Source organism: Haliotis rufescens, unplaced genomic scaffold (genome assembly GCF_023055435.1).
Source record: "Haliotis rufescens isolate VD_foot unplaced genomic scaffold, xgHalRufe1.0.p SCAF_1, whole genome shotgun sequence".
NCBI classification, from domain to species: domain Eukaryota; kingdom Metazoa; phylum Mollusca; class Gastropoda; order Lepetellida; family Haliotidae; genus Haliotis; species Haliotis rufescens.
In genome coordinates this window covers 34092403-34108581 of record NW_025963779.1, presented here as the reverse complement: position 1 = coordinate 34108581, position 16179 = coordinate 34092403, and the positions used below count along the sequence as shown (strand labels likewise).

The following is a 16179-nucleotide window of genomic DNA, read 5'->3' as shown; positions in this document are numbered from 1 at the left end:
AGTGTTAGTAGTGAGATATTAGTAATTGTAAAAAGTAAGCTAGGAGCCTAAGAATAGAGGTTAAGTTCGTGGGGTTTAAACATATCTTAATGGAGGAAATACATTTCTAAAAACTGAATCTATGTTTGTGCCGGCTTCAATATGTGACAGAGAGCAAGGTTAGAAAATCTAAAATATCAGATATCTCAAGGCCTTTCAATAGTCAGATGAATAGGTTAAGTTACCTTGAAAAATATAAAATCCACAGGGAAGTATGTGGCATACAAAATTTGGAGACAGTAGTTATGATGTTTCAAAAGATAGCTACTAAAGACCTTGCATGGGTTTGATAATAAGTACAAAAAAAAAGGGTGGAAAGAGTAGAGAGTTAGAAATTTGAAAGAAAGTGTTATTTAAAAGAAACAGTCACATGGCAGACAGAAGTTTGATAGATGATTACTGAAATTTGATAGAATCAATTACTTAAAAGAAACAGTTCTGTTAGGGACACAATTTGAATAGATGAATTTGACATTTTAAAGAAAGAATTGCCTAACACAAAAAGTCCAGTACAAAAATAAGATGAAAATAGTAGTTAACAAATTAGATATTTAAGAGAAAGTATTATCTGAATGGAAACTGTCCTATGGGAGGCTGAAGTTGGATAGATGACTTTAGAAAGTTGAAAGAAATAACTATCTAAAAGGAAACATCATTTGGAAACATTTGTGGCAGACAAAACTTCGATAGATTACTTTTGAAATAGCCCTCAACAAATATAAGGTGAAAAGGGTACATAAGAAATATGACAGAAAGGATATTCTAAAGGGAAACAGCTCTGTGGCAGATAGAAGTTTGATAGATGATTTTCGAAATTTGAAAGAAAGGATTATCTAAAAGAAAAGTTCTATGGCAGACAGAAGTTGGATAGAGGGTTTCGAAATTTGAAAGAAGGGATTATCTAAAAGGTAACAGTTCTGTGGCAGAAAAAAATACTTCTCTGGCAGGTACCATTTGAAAGTTACTATGGCAGTCACTCATGTAGCCAGGTCACTGTTGTAACCTCATTACTCATGTAAATAGCTAGGTCAACTATGTAACCTCATTACTCGTTTAAATAGCCAGGTCAACTATGTAATCTTATTACTCATGTAAATAGCCAGAGTACCTCTGTAACCTCATTACTCATGTAAATAGCCAGGTCAACTATGTAACCTCATTACTCATGTAAAAGCTAGGGTAGCTTTGTAATTTCACTACTTGTATTAATAGCCAGGTCACCTCTGTAACCTCATTACTCATGTAAATAGCCAGAGTACCTCTGTAACCTCATTACTCATGTAAATAGCCAGGTCAACTATGTAACCTCATTACTCATGTAAAAGCTAGGGTAGCTTTGTAATTTCACTACTTGTATTAATAGCCAGGTCACCTCTGTAACCTCATTACTCATGTAAATAGCCAGAGTACCTCTGTAACCTCATTACTCATGTAAATAGCCAGGATACCTTTGTAATCTCGTTCCTCATGTAAATAGTCAGGTCACCTCTGTAACCTCATGAAATAGCCAGGATACCTTTGTAATCTTGTTCCTCATGTTAATAGTCAGGATACCTTTGTAACCTCATCACTCATGTAAATAGCCAGGATACCTTTGTAACCTCATCACTCATGTAAATAGCCAGGATACCTTTGAAATCTCATTCCTCATGTAAATAGTCAGGTCACCTATGTAACCTCATCACTCATGTCAATAGCCAGGATACCTTTGTAACCTCATCACTCATGTAAATAGCCAGGATACCTTTGAAATCTCATTCCTCATGTAAATAGTCAGGACACCTATGTAACCTCATCACTCATGTAAATAGCCAGGATACCTTTGTAATCTCTTTCCTCATGTAAATAGTCAGGTCAGCTCTGTAACCTCATGAAATAGCCAGGATACCTTTGTAATCTCTTTCCTCATGTAAATAGTCAGGTCACCTATGTAACCTCATCACTCATGTAAATAGCCAGGATACCTTTGTAATCTCGTTCCTCATGTAAATAGTCAGGTCACATATGTAACCTCATCACTCATGTAAATAGCCAGGATACCTTTGTAATCTCGTTCCTCATGTAAATAGTCAGGTCACCTATGTAACCTCATCACTCATGTAAATAGCCAGGATACCTTTGTAATCGCGTTCCTCATGTAAATAGCCAGGTCACCTATGTAACCTCAACACTCGTGTAAATAGCCCGGTGACCTATGTGATCTCGTTACTCACGTAAATAGCCAGGTCATCTTTGTAAGCTTGTTACTCATGTAAATAGCCAGCTCACCTATTTTATCTCATTACTCGTATTAATAGCCAGCTTATCTATGCAATCTCATAATCGTATTAATAGCCAGCTCACCTATGTAATCTCATTACTGATGCAAATAGCCAGGGTACCTATGTTATCTCATTACTGAACAAGGTCTCCCATACAAGTCCACACACTGAAACTGAATAGAAATTAAAATGATGTAATGTAAAGCTAACTCTTACATTACAAACAGATTTAACATACTGGTAGGGGACTGGCCTGGTTTTCTCAACACTGGTGATCGGAAACAGTTAGAATATATATATCAAATTGTATTACATCAATATCAAACAATAAACACTGAAATAAAGACATAAAATATCAAAGCATCAAAGTATATAAATATCACACAATTATCCATAAAACTACAGTATGTATCAGCAAAATGTCTAAAAGAATAAATTTACAAAATTTCAAATGAAATCCTCCCCACTTACTTGGGTTAATGGTTTAGTTTCAAAAACACTTCAGCTTACCGTCTTAAGAGTTATAAAATAATTTCAGTCTTAATTTAAATTTACAATAAAGAAAATATTGATATGCTGTAGCCTAAAAGGTATTCCAATGGTTAAGATTTCTTTCAAAACGCATATTCAGTTTCTTGCAGAGATAGGAAAGTTACTAGTTTCTGCGAGTAATGGCAAAGATGTGGTCAGAGAATTTCGACTTTGGCTTGAGCTCAGTGCATTCAACAGGGAACATGCCATACTTCTTACGCCCAGTGAGTTTGGATCGTCTCCATCCATAGGCCATGCCATGTTCATTGGCTACAGTCTTCTGCTTGATCGTCTGACCTGAATAAAAATAGAGCCATGGCAATGTAGCTCACCTAGATATGTTGTCAACAGTTTAAAATGTCAACAAAGACAGACACTTAAAATTTGATATTCAAAATGATACAGCATAAATACTGAGGACAAATATCAAACACTAAAATCTAATGACTTCGAACAAGTTCAGCTCCCTCATGATGGCAAGAGAAGAAGTTTACTGAGCCTTTTGAGAGCAGGTTTAAACAAGGACAAAATTACATATAGCAAAACAAATCTCTTGAACAAATTGAGAAGATATCATTTGGAACAAGCATGTAAAATTTCAGCTTCATTGGTCTGATGGTTTCTGAGGAGATGTTTACAGGAAGTGGAAATGTATTTTGAGAGTATTTAGGAGCATTGTTGAAGTGTCAAATAAAGGTGAAAATTTAAAACATTGTGAAAAACACAATATGTGTTGATCTCCATTGCACACTTATACAACATTTAATTACGTTTTGAACAAAATAGCTGTGTAATGGCCACAAGAAGTTTCAACTTGAAATATTATTAAAGTGCAAAGGTCAATCAAGGTCACAATTGTCAAAATTGCCAAAAAACGGAACATATATCATGATATATGATGAGCCCCACTACTAAATAGACATGTACCAAATTTAATTCCACTTTGAAAATAAAATGCCTGAGTAACAGCCATTGATAGCCCTTTTTTTAATATGACCAATGATGATGCTGACCTTGGGAATGAAAACTGGGAAGTCCACTTAAGTGAACATGTTAACAATTGCTATCCCACAAACTTAAAACGTGATGATGCTATCATCATTGGTGGGAACAAGCATGTGAAGTCTCAGTTTCATTGGTCCAGTGGTTACTGTGGAAAAGGCCTTGACACAGCCCACTCGACTTTCAGTCAGGTTAGCCAAAAAAATGCATGATGTTCCAGCAATATCAGGTTGGGACACTAAGAACTAGCTTCACATTTTGTACTGACCTAGGGAATGAAAACTGGGAAGTCCACTTAAGGGAACATGTTAACCATTGCTATCCCACAAACTTAAAACATCTGAACCAATAATTAAACAATCAAACAATCAATCAATCACAAATAAATGGATTATGCAAGGTGCTTGTGAAACGTGCTGGAGAGGGTTTTATTTGCTGTGCACATGTCAACAGCAGTAAAACTGAAACAATAAATAAAAGGATTCATACCAATTCTGAGTTTAGGCAGATCTTTTGGACCCCTTCCACCGTGTTCTCGAATGACCTTGACTCTCACATTTGTCATGTTAGATGTTCCACCAGGAGCATAGAAGGGAACATGTTCGTCCTCGCTGGAGGATGGTTCAGGTGACTTATTGTGATGTTTCAGTTTCTCTGGAATATCAAGAAAAAAACATGGAAATAGCACAATTTTTTTACAAAGATTTCAAGTAGCCGCGTCTTCCCAAGGCAAAGGAGTTAACTGACGATTGAAGTCCAGTTGCCACCCTTGCCGAACTAGGCTGGAATTCCTGAGTTACATTTTGCCTAGACTAACGAGTCTATGCATGGTCCAATCAAAATCATGTAACAAACTAGACATCTGCTTCGTAAACAATGTGGATTTCAATGTCCAGATTTCAGTCAATTGCATGATTTGCAAAGCATGTGTACCGCAAACTGTGCATCGACAAATCATTGCAAATCTTTTCATGATTTTAATCAAGGTGCTAAGTGATTTGATGCATTTCACGGGGTAAGGCCCGTTTTATTACAATATGGATCTTGATTATCGATCAGATTGTCTTGACTGGGCATCACCATTTTGTTTGCAGCAAATGCAAGTTATATAAGAGGTGGAATCTGATTGGTCAATAGATGGGACATAGAAGGGACATAACTAGTAATAGCCACTGGTGGCGCAACGATCAAGCCTGGAAATTCCAGCCTAGTTCGGCAAGGGTAGAGACTGGACTTTCATAGTCAGTTAACGCCCTTGCCTTGGGAAGATGCAGTAGCTACAGCTCACGGGTGCTATGTAGTGGTCAAAATGTGAGTGTCAAACCATGCCATCAGGGTAACATAGCAAACAATTGAATAAATAAAAGCGTCTCTTTTTGCTGATCAAACAATACAGTATTAAAAGTACTGCAGCTTCAATATAAGTAATATGCATTTTTACTATTCTGCACCCATATTCTGAAAGAGCCTGTCCAATACGTGTGATATATCAGACAGTGGATACACCACATATCATTCCACTTAATACACAATGGCCTGTGAAAAAATCAATATGAGGCAAGGCAAACAAATGGTTGATGACATGAGCAACACAACCCAGTGGGGACACAATGACACACCAACAATATGCAATCTTGGTTACAACTATGCATAGGAGTAACAACTGCAATAGCACAATGATCATGTGCAAGTTGGTCCAGATCACACATCACTATCACCAGATCCTCATGTGTCAGCTCTTTCAACAAGCATGAGTTACTGGAGACCAGTTTACCCAAATACCTGTGGGGTTATATCAGAAAGACATAAGCTGGCTACTCACTCTCAACAAAGGAAGTTGCAACATCCCTGAGTGTGGTGGGTGGAGGGGCTGTGAGAGGATCAATTGTTCTCCTGGTGGGTCTGATCTGTGCCCACCAGAGCTGGTCGTCCTGGATGTCCTGAACCACTGGGATAGACTGCTGCTGCAGCGGTGGCAGAAGTTGGCGATTCGGGAGCTGATCCGTGGTGGTCACTGAAAGATAAGGTTAGTGTTTACAACTCTCAAGGCTGGTTTGCGCTGAAATGTTATGCTGTATTCCTTACTTAGCAGTAACAGGGACATTGTAAGTATGGTTTTAAGAAGGATTAAACAATTCAAAGAAAAACCCAAGCATACTTTCCAACCAACAGAACTTCTGTGATAGATGTATCAGACCTTGCAGTTAAACACGATTTCAAAATCGTAAATTTTGTCTAATCACAAGTATCACCAAGTATTATTTATCAGGGAGATTATCAACAATCTGGGATTCCCTAGCAAGTAGTGATCTATGCATGATAAATACTTACAGCTCTCCACTGCTGTCTCCACAATGCTGTAATAGAGAAAGTTTCCATTAAATAGTAAATGATGTGATGTGATGAAGAAATAAGCCTTGAAAAAATATACAGAAAAATTAAAAGTCATATTACTTACTGCAGTTAAGTAATATCAGTGTTTGAAATTATGCATGAAAATCTCATAGTCCTGTCATAACCCTAATGTTAAAAATCAAATATTTGGCGTCCCTAGATTCAAATACTTTAGCAGCAAACCTCAAGGACTTCAGGGACCCCTTAATTTTGAATACTCAATATGATACCCAAAGTAAATTCACCTGTGACACAGCTGAATAAGTATACTAATTGGGGGAAACCAGGGATTCTGTAAACCCCCAACTTCTTACAACATGTAAGAACACCTGCTCACATTTCTGGTTCCTGCTCTCCATCAGACCTTTCTTCTCCTACTTCTTCTTCCTCCTCCTCCTCGTCATATTGGTGAGGGACATACTCCTAAGATTAATAAAAACAAATGAATCACATTCCCTAAAAGTGATGATCCAGTGATCATATCTATATTCAAAGATTAATCAGTTCCCCTGTGCAGCATCCATTATGAATTGCAGGAGACGTGCTGTTTGGTATAAATGTTTGCTTTAGATATTAAACCAAGGAACAAAATTTATACAAACTAAAACATAAGATCAGACTAAATTATTTCATTTTCATTTAATTTATATCTTTCTATTTTGAAGCTGGAGGCACTTTATTTTGTATACTTTGTTTTTGCAACAAACTGTTCAAGTCATCTTTGAACATAAATTGTTGATGGATGTGATTCTCATCAAGGACTATGTGTATATAATTGATTTCATCAAATAAATAAAGAAGGGAACACATGTAGCACAAATGGCCTGATGGTACTTAATGAAAGGCCACTAAAATGATGTGAGGCAGGGTATTTGGTAGTAGAGAGCTGGGTGGGAAGAAAATCTGATAACTCATTTGTTATGGACTAAAACACACTTTATGTATAAAAACATAAGTGAGAGGGATTCTATAAATATTATTTTGCAAACATCAGTACATGGTGTAGACCATCTTCCCAATGCAAGAGCATCCACTAGCCTTATCAAAGTCTTGTTTCCACCCTTGCCACATCAAGCCCACTTTCTAAATATGATTGGACTATCGCACATATTGATGTGGCAAGGGTAACAACTAGGCTTTGATACAGGCTAGTGGACACACTTGCCTCGGGAAGATGAGTGTAGACAACCAGTACATAACTTTGCAGCTAGATATCACCACTGTATACTGTATTCGACGTAATTAGCGCCCAGGGCGTTCTAAAATTTAGAAACAAGGGGCTCTTATTAGAATATTATTTTGGTGGAAAAAAAACAGAGTTGAAAGATAAATTTTGTGGTTTATGCTGACAGCCTGAAATGTGCATGTACGACAGATACATTTTCCCAGAATTTAATTGCCCATAATTAAGGGTGCATATAACCCACGAGTGCGTATTATACGCGAAAAAATAAGTCTTGTGTACAGTGATCAATCGGAAGGGTGCCAATTGGGATTGTTCACTAGCCATTATATTAGAAAATATCACTGTGGGCCCTTATTATAGCGGGGCGCTTATTACGTCGAATACGGTATGTCACATATTTAGGGTTCAAAAGTCCTTGTATTAAGATTGGCACATTAAAATCTGTTTAAATAAGTTCCTGGTGCCACATTATTGTCTCTGCTAATGCTAAAAATTATAAGGCACACTTATGACTCATTTTTATGTAATACCCCATGACAATGTTTACTATTTTAAGCTGGTGATACTATCCCACATGGTGGACAAACACATGGACAAATGAATATGTACCTCACAAAATTAGCCTGGGGACTTAGAAATTGAAAAATAAATTATCTGTCCAAATGAAAAGGAAGGGAGCAAACTGCTTATGTTATTCACCAAGTTGGACCCCAGCTGCCTGTAGCTGTAGTAGCAAGTCAGAGTTTCTTTTTATATGGCGAGTTTAATTGATAAAAGCCACTATAATAATTCTAAATAACTGAAAATAATACCCCAAAACAACTTTGGTCTAGCAGACTCAAATCTTTGTACAAAACTGTCTGTATAGTGTTCTTGGCAATTGTACTGTTTGTTTCAGGGATCAACTCAAAGATGTCCAGTTGTGAGCTCTACCTAGAACCTGAGACAAGCCTCCAGTTGAAGAGTGTGCACGGATGTTTGTTGTTCAAAGCCGCGCTCAGCAATATTCCAGCTATATGACAGCGGTCTGCATGTAACCTTGTCTTGACCATACAATCAAGTGATTGAAATCCTGAGCATCGATCTTCACAACTTGGATACAATGACATGCATCAGCCAAGTCAACAAGCCTGACTACCCAATCCTGTTAGTGGCCTCTTACTACAAGCACAGTAGCCTTTCAGGGCAAGCATGGGTTGCTGAAGACCTATTCTAGCCCAGGTCTTCGCAGGTCATGCAAGAATTTTCTCTTCACCTGACATTCATCAGGGTGAATGTGGATCAGTGTCATGTATGGGGGCACCAGTGTTCCCAGAAGACAATCTGCAACAGTGTCATGCATGTGGGCACCAGTGTTCCCAGAAAGCAATCTGGAGCAGTGTCATGCATGCTGGCACCAGTGTTCCCATAAGGCATTCTGAAACAGTGTCATGAATGTAGGCGACAGTGTCCATCCATAAGACAATCTGGAACAGTGTCATGCATGTTGACACCAGTGCCCATCCATAAGACAATCTGGAGCAGTGTCATGCATGTAGGCACCAGTTTCCTGCCATAAGGCTATCTGGAGCAGTGTCATGCATATTGACACCAGTGCCCATCCATAAGACAATCTGTAGCAGTGTCATGCATGTAGGTACCAGTGCCCATCCATAAGACAATCTGGAGCAGTGTCATGCATGTAGGCACCAGTTTCCTGCCATAAGGCTATCTGGAGCAGTGTCATGCATATTGACACCAGTGCCCATCCATAAGACAATCTGGAGCAGTGTCATGCATGTGGGTACCAGTGCCCATCCATAGGACAATCTGGAGCAGTGTCATACATGTTGGCACCAGTGTGCACCCATAAGACAATCTGGAGCAGTGTCATGCATGTGGGTACCAGTGTGCAGCCATTAGACAATCCAGAGCAGTGTCATGCATGTGGACACCAGTGTACACCCATAAGACAATCTGGAGCAGTGTCATGCATGTTGGCACCAGTGTGCACCCATAAGACAATCTGGAGCAGTGTCATACATGTGGGTACCAGTGTCCACCCATAAGACAATCTGGAGCAGTGTCATACATGTGGACACCAGTGTCCACCCATAAGACAATCTGGAGCAGTGTCATGTATGTTGGCACCAGTGTACACCCATAAGACAATCTGGAGCAGTGTCATGCATGTTGGCACCAGTGTGCACTCATAAGACAATTTGGAGTAGTGTCATGCATGTTGGCACCAATGTGCACCCATAAGACAATCTGGAGCAGTGTCATACATGTGGGTACCAGTGTCCACCCATAAGACAGTCTGGAGCAGTGTCATGCATGTTGACACCAGTGCCCATCCATAAGACAATCTGGAGCAGTGTCATGCATGTTGGCACCAGTGTGCACTCATAAGACAATCTGGAGTAGTGTCATGCATGTTGGCACCAATGTGCACCCATAAGACAATCTAGAGCAGTGTCATACGTGTTGGCACCAGTGTCCACCCATTAGACAATCTGGAGCAGTGTCATGCATGTAGGTACCAGTGCCCGTCCATAAGACAATCTGGAGCAGTGTCATGCATGTGGGTACCAGTGCCGTTCCATAAGATAATCTGGAGCAGTGTCATGCATGTTGACACCAGTGCCCATCCATAAGACAATCTGGAGCAGTGTCATGCATGTGGGTACCAGTGCCCATCCATAAGACAATCTGGAGCAGTGTCATGCATGTGGGTACCAGTGCCGTTCCATAAGACATTCTGGAGCAGTGTCATGCATGTGGACACCAGTGCCCATCCATAAGACAATCTGGAGCAGTGTCATGCATGTGGGTACCAGTGCCCATCCGTAAGACAATCTGGAGCAGTGTCATGCATGTGGGTACCAGTGCCCATCCATAAGACACTCTAGAGCAGTGTCATGCATGTGGGTACCAGTGCCCATCCATAAGACAATCTGGAGCAGTGTCATACATGTGGGTACCAGTGTCCATCCATAAGACAATCTGGAGCAGTGTCATACATGTTGGCACCAGTATGCACTCATAAGACAATCTGGAGTAGTGTCATGCATGTTGGCACCAATGTGCACCCATAAGACAATCTGGAGCAGTGTCATACATGTTGGCACCAGTGTCCCCCCATAAGACAATCTGGAGCAGTGACATGCATGTGGGCACCAGTGTACACCCATAAGACAATCTGGAGCAGTGTCATGCATGTTGACACCAGTGTGCACCCATAAGACAATCCAGAGCAGTGTCATGCATGTGGGCGCCAGTGTGCACCCATTAGACAATCCAGAGCAGTGTCATGCATGTGGGCACCAGTGTCCACCCATAAGACAATCTGGAGCACTGTCATGCATGTTGGCACCAGTGTACACCCATAAGACAATCTGGAGCAGTGTCATGCATGTTGGCACCAGTGTGCACTCATAAGACAATCTTGAGCAGTGTCATGCATGTGGGCACCAGTGTCCCCCCATAAGACAATCTGGAGCAGTGTCATGCATGTTGGCACCAGTGTACACCCATAAGACAATCTGGAGCAGTGTCATGCATGTTGGCACCAGTGTGCACTCATAAGACAATCTGGAGTAGTGTCATGCATGTTGGCACCAATGTGCACCCATAAGACAATCTGGAGCAGTGTCATACATGTTGGCACCAGTGTCCCCCCATAAGACAATCTGGAGCAGTGTTATGCATGTTGGCATGAGTGTGCACTCATAAGCAGTGATAGAAACTAACAGTTTAAGCCCACTAGTCCTTATAATGATAACATACTGGCTAAGAACGAGATAGACGTATTGAGGACTGCTTATGAACGAACTAGCATCGTATTTTAAGCCAAACTACGCGCTCTACCGTGATCACAGCCCATTCTAGTATTATGTTTAGAACAGGGTAGAACGGGAAAGAACTACTTTGGTGTGATGGTAGCATTAATAACAGTACCATGCATATAGACATCAGTGTCCACCCTAGAGCAGGAGTAGGAGCAGTGTCAAGCATGAAAAGACAAGAGACCACCCTGAATGGAGAAGGGACAGTGTCATGTATAGATGTACCTGGTAGGCTGGGATGTCATAGTCTTTTAGGAACACCTTGTCATACTTCAGTATCTCCTGCTCCAGTTTGAGGTTCTCAAGGTTGCGGCGCAGCTCATTTGTGCATGTCTCTCTGCTACCCCTGGAATAGAAAATGATATTCTGGTTAATGCATACTTCATTGGGCAGGGAATTGGAAAAGACAGGCTTTTAAAAATGGAGCCCTTTCACATTCTGTACATTAATTGTTACAATTATTTGAAGAAGTTAGTAGTCTGAAAACTTAAGACTTAGAATGTTGGATTTTTTTACTCGAAAATCTGTTATGCTTAAATTTTCATTTCATATGAAAAATAAAATGTGCTTCTTGCACAGATCTAAAGCCCTGACTGTTTTGGGAGATTAATAAGACAGATATGGTGGCACTTATATCACAGGATCATAATAATCAGAGTAATAACCAGCACTGGTTTAAATATGCCTAATTTTAACAAGAAAAGTATATATACATGTAGCTAAATAAACCCCAATACCATTCCCTGTATACAAATGTCCTGTTGCATGCTTCCCTATAGGTATATTACCTGTGCTTATCAAGTAACTGATCAAATAAATATCTTTTTATACCACAGAGCAAATTATTAGTATCAGTCCCTGTTTGCTGCTTTTATTGCACATGGACCTAGGTATGTCTTATAGGTCTGGATACAAGAACACCTATGTCTGTACACTGCAGTACACTGTCAGCTTACCGGTCTTCTTGAAGCTCTGAAATCTTGACAGTTTCCAGGAAAATATCTCTCACATGTGTGAGTCTGTCCTTCTCAAGTCTGTCAAAGCTACGCTTTGCTTTCTTCATGCTCTGTCACATAAAAACAATATCTTTGCATCAGAGAAGGTTATTATTTATGTATGTGAGTGTGTTATACTCCTGACAGATCTCAAGCTTTGTTTAATTTGGTTTATGTTGATGGTACTTTTGGTAATTTTGTTGTAAATAGTAGCAGGGATTCATCTAGGATCCCAAATGAGATGCCTTTGGAAGAAAAACTGATAAAAAGGCATACTTTTTTTTCAAAATTGGGATTTTGTTAACATTCTTATTTTCTCATATTAAGAGGTATTTTAAATTGCATTCAACTTAATACATGTAGTGTAAAACTAAGCACTAAAGCCTTTTCGGTCCTCTTTATTGATCTGGTTATCAGTGACTTGCAAGTGGCAGAGCCATAACATTGGTTATCACTGGTTATAACAAAAACTACATGAATTTGGAAATTTGTAATTCCAATGTGGGAATTTCTACTGACATTGGCTGCAGACTCGGGGCGTAATATCGGCCTATGAGCAGGTCATGAGAATCCCTGAGTAGGGAAAACAGTCTGAGCAAAAAAAAAGTTGAGTTACTAGCCTGAATTTGTCCTTCCAGATCAGTAGATTTTTTCCTAACTTATGGCTACCAGATAAAACAAATTTAATTAGACTTGAGTAATGAAACAGTGGCATTAGTTTCAGACTGGGATAATATGCTATAGCACAGTTCTAGCTTCTAATGTAGAAAAGAATGGCTCTTTTTACCCCACTAGCAAACTACATATCATGTACATGAGTAAAGACTGTTTACTGACCCACATGGCCAAAGACTTTAAATAATATACAAATAATTGCTCTTGACGAAGTCAATATGTGAAAAAAGGACCCCGCCCCTGACCTAGGCCACTGGACGAGGTCCAATCAGACTGCCAAAGGGGTCAGGTCCGAGGGCCATTGTTTTCGCAAATTGACCATGTCAAGAGTAAACATTTGTTTTGCTCCACCGAAATTCACTTTAAGGTTTATGAAGCCTTTAAAAAAACATCCTCTGTTTCATTACATTAACCTAGTTACGAGCCATGAAAGTTAGTACCAGATGCCATCTTGTTTTCTAGCAGATGAATCAATATTCATTACGTGACAGGTCAATACTGATCATGTGACATGACAGTCACAAAATTTGAGGGTCTGCATTGAAATGCATAGTTTCCTCACATTGTACGGATTAACCAATGGAATTGCAAGATTTTTAATAGAGGTACAACAATAGCAGGTTCTCATCTCTCTGAAGCTATGAGCGCCAAATACCCACCAGTTAAGTTGAGTGCTGAATATCTTAGATGGAAAAAAATATTAAAACGTGAAAACTAGTTATAAACAAATATTTAACTAACTTTGAGATAGAGAGGTCTTTCTTCTTTCTCTTGATTCAGACGCTCTAGGTACTGTAAGCGGCCTCTCTCAACATCACCTTGAAGACGAAGTATCCTGCAGTCAAGCTCACGATACTTTTTTGAAGACTTGCTGCGATATTTCTTTCGCTCCATCTCTTCCTTGGCATCTTCAAGTCTCCTCATCCTTTCATGATAAATCTGTAGAAAAATGATAACACTGATTACACTTGATTTTTACTAAAACTGAAAGGATGTGTTGATGTTAGTCCTGTAGATAGGAGCACATTTTAATGGATAACGCTAAAGCATGTTTCACATTTTACATAGTAAATGAATAAGAAAAAAGTAATGTGCACATAAACAATGATTCTGATCTAAAAAACATATTAACATTTGTGGTTCTTGATTTCCCGTTTATGTGGGAACATTTCTACAGTTACTATTTTGGAAACTTGCATACCCTTTTGGCTGTGCTGATGCTCTCCAGGATGATCTTGTGCCTGTCTTGAGTGTCTTTGTAGTACTCAAGAATCTCCTCAGCTTTCTGGTGGATTGGTGCCCTCATGTAGCTATAACAGAAACATTGAATCAAGTTCATTACAGCAGTACATGACAATTAAAATTTTGTACCACAGACTTTTAACATCACAACTATTGAGTTCTTTTTATTATCACTTTTGGTTAAAAAGAAAAAACGGTTATTGCATCTGTCCATGGGTTTTGGTAACTTCTGGACAATTTGCTACATTATTCTGTGAATAGGCCCCCTAAGGCCTCTAAGTGTGGTATCTAGGAGTCTAAAGAAATACTACAATTGTTTGTTACAAACAATTATCAATTTCTGCCCATTTCTAGACTAGAAACACTGACTGAACTATTTAGTTGATCAGCATCATAAGATGAGAAGACAAACGTAATGGTTTTTGCATGGATGACTGCTAGGACTGTCTGTTGGCCAGTATATTAACCTTTTATGTGAATAAATCAGTTCTAGAAAAGAACCTTTCATAGTTCATAGTTACGTCGGAACCAAATGTTCTTCAATTATGAAAACATTGAATACTTAAATAATGGCAGGAAGTCAGGTGAATCTTAACCATGTTTAACAACTTTCACTGTAGTGATTCACTGTAATGGCCGATGATACTACGAAGAACATGTGCCACAAGTTCGATTGACACTAGGGCTATTTTATGAGTTTCTACTTACGAACGCAAGTTTTCAAGAGGACCGTCATAGCGTCCGAGCTCATTCTTCACACGATCGTGAATATGTGCAGTCTCCAGATTCTCAGCAATGATCTGCTGCCATAGGTGTCTCATTGTTCCATACTCAATATCTGCGTGACAATGATGCCAGCGTTAAGAATAGGATATTATCGCAGGTTGAGGATAGTCTCCCCTTTTACACATAGAGTTATTTCCCCTTAGATTAGGTAGTCTTAAAAACTAGTTCAATAAAATGGAAGAAATTCTTAAATGTTGAATTATACATATACGATCCTATATAATAAATATATCTCCTTTAAGACAAGTACTGGTAAAATGAAACAATTTCCAATGAAAGGGAACAATTATCTGCATAAAATGTCAAGATCGGCATTGTCCATCTTACCGACGGTCTTGTGCAGTGTTTTCTTCCACCCATCAACAAAATCGGACATGAGAACGGAAACTTGCGCCTCCATTTGTCTCCGAGCTTCCAAGAACTGGGCCATTGTCTTCAGTGAACTGGAGACAATTGAGGCAGGAATAAAACACCAAATGAGCAAGAGCTGTTTAGATGCACCAAATGTAATAGACTCTAGTTCAATGATATTTCAGTAACGCTGAAGAGATGACAAAACTCTAGCTTCAAGGCATAGTTGTATGAAATAAGAAATGTTGTCACTTACTTTGAGCCAATGCTGAATCTTTGAAACGCTGTTTCATCTAGTATCCTCGGCTTGCGGTCAGGCTCCGGCTTTTGATCCATGTCATGAGTACTCATTTTGAAAATCCCGCCACGTAAAGGCTTCCTATCAGCTGGTGAGTCGCAATGGAAATGAGCGGGCCCCACGACAATGACGTGACGTCATAGCAACTCAGTGCTGATTGGTTGAGATGGCATGACAGTCACGACGTCAATGACTACATTTTTTTTCATTGGCTGATCTAAACCCCGCCCATCGTTACTAGGATGAATAGTAGAAGACTCACAACTAATTCTATATGTTAGATAAATAATTGTTTCCGTTTTATTTATTAATTTTACTAAATTACGTTGTAAAAGGAAAAACTCGAACTCCTAAAAACCGCTGTAGCATATCTCTTCTCGTCAAGTAAAATATTTGTTTTACCTTCTGACTGTTAAAATTGTAACGATTCCCTTTTACGAGAAATATAATTGCATCTTTAAGGCGTTCTAAAAGGTATGAATCACAGAGTGACATTTACATATGTGCCAAACCTCATTTATAAAACATCAACAAACAATTGAACTTCGACACAAAGAAATGCATATTGATTTGACTTATTTATTATGTACTT

The 16179-nt window shown here is 39.1% G+C and overlaps 1 protein-coding gene across 6 annotated transcripts; it reads right to left on the bottom strand.

Annotated features, from left to right (window-relative positions):
• Window positions 1-665: 665 nt before the first annotated feature.
• LOC124139447 (protein kinase C and casein kinase substrate in neurons protein 1-like) lies at window positions 666-15698 on the bottom strand. 6 transcript variants are annotated; one of them, XR_007220618.1, is made up of 14 exons: window positions 15546-15698; window positions 15266-15381; window positions 14861-14990; window positions 14112-14220; window positions 13652-13849; window positions 12197-12306; window positions 11466-11586; window positions 6565-6650; window positions 6165-6190; window positions 5656-5847; window positions 4323-4487; window positions 1928-3128; window positions 1746-1897; window positions 666-1593 (listed from the first exon to the last, which is right to left on the bottom strand). XR_007220618.1 is itself a non-coding variant. In XM_046506501.2 (12 exons), the coding sequence occupies exons 1-12, from the start codon at window positions 15638-15640 to the stop codon at window positions 2956-2958; spliced, it is 1521 nt and encodes a 506-aa protein (XP_046362457.1). In that variant the 5' UTR covers window positions 15641-15698; the 3' UTR covers window positions 1638-2955. The 6 variants fall into 6 exon arrangements, 1 of the variants encoding a protein (XP_046362457.1); XR_007220616.1 differs by having other exon boundaries at window positions 1746-1859; XR_007220615.1 differs by having other exon boundaries at window positions 1746-3128.
• Window positions 15699-16179: the final 481 nt, after the last annotated feature.

Coding starts and splice junctions, on each gene's coding strand:
- LOC124139447 (XM_046506501.2), bottom strand. CDS start 15,640: ATGAGTACTCATGACATGGATCAAAAGCCGGAGCCTGACCGCAAGCCG. Junction 6,651..11,465: donor ATGACATCCCAGCCTACCAG/GTACATCTATAC, acceptor TATTAATCTTAG/GAGTATGTCCCTCACCAATA. Junction 4,488..5,655: donor TGCAACTTCCTTTGTTGAGA/GTGAGTAGCCAG, acceptor TTGATATTCCAG/AGAAACTGAAACATCACAAT.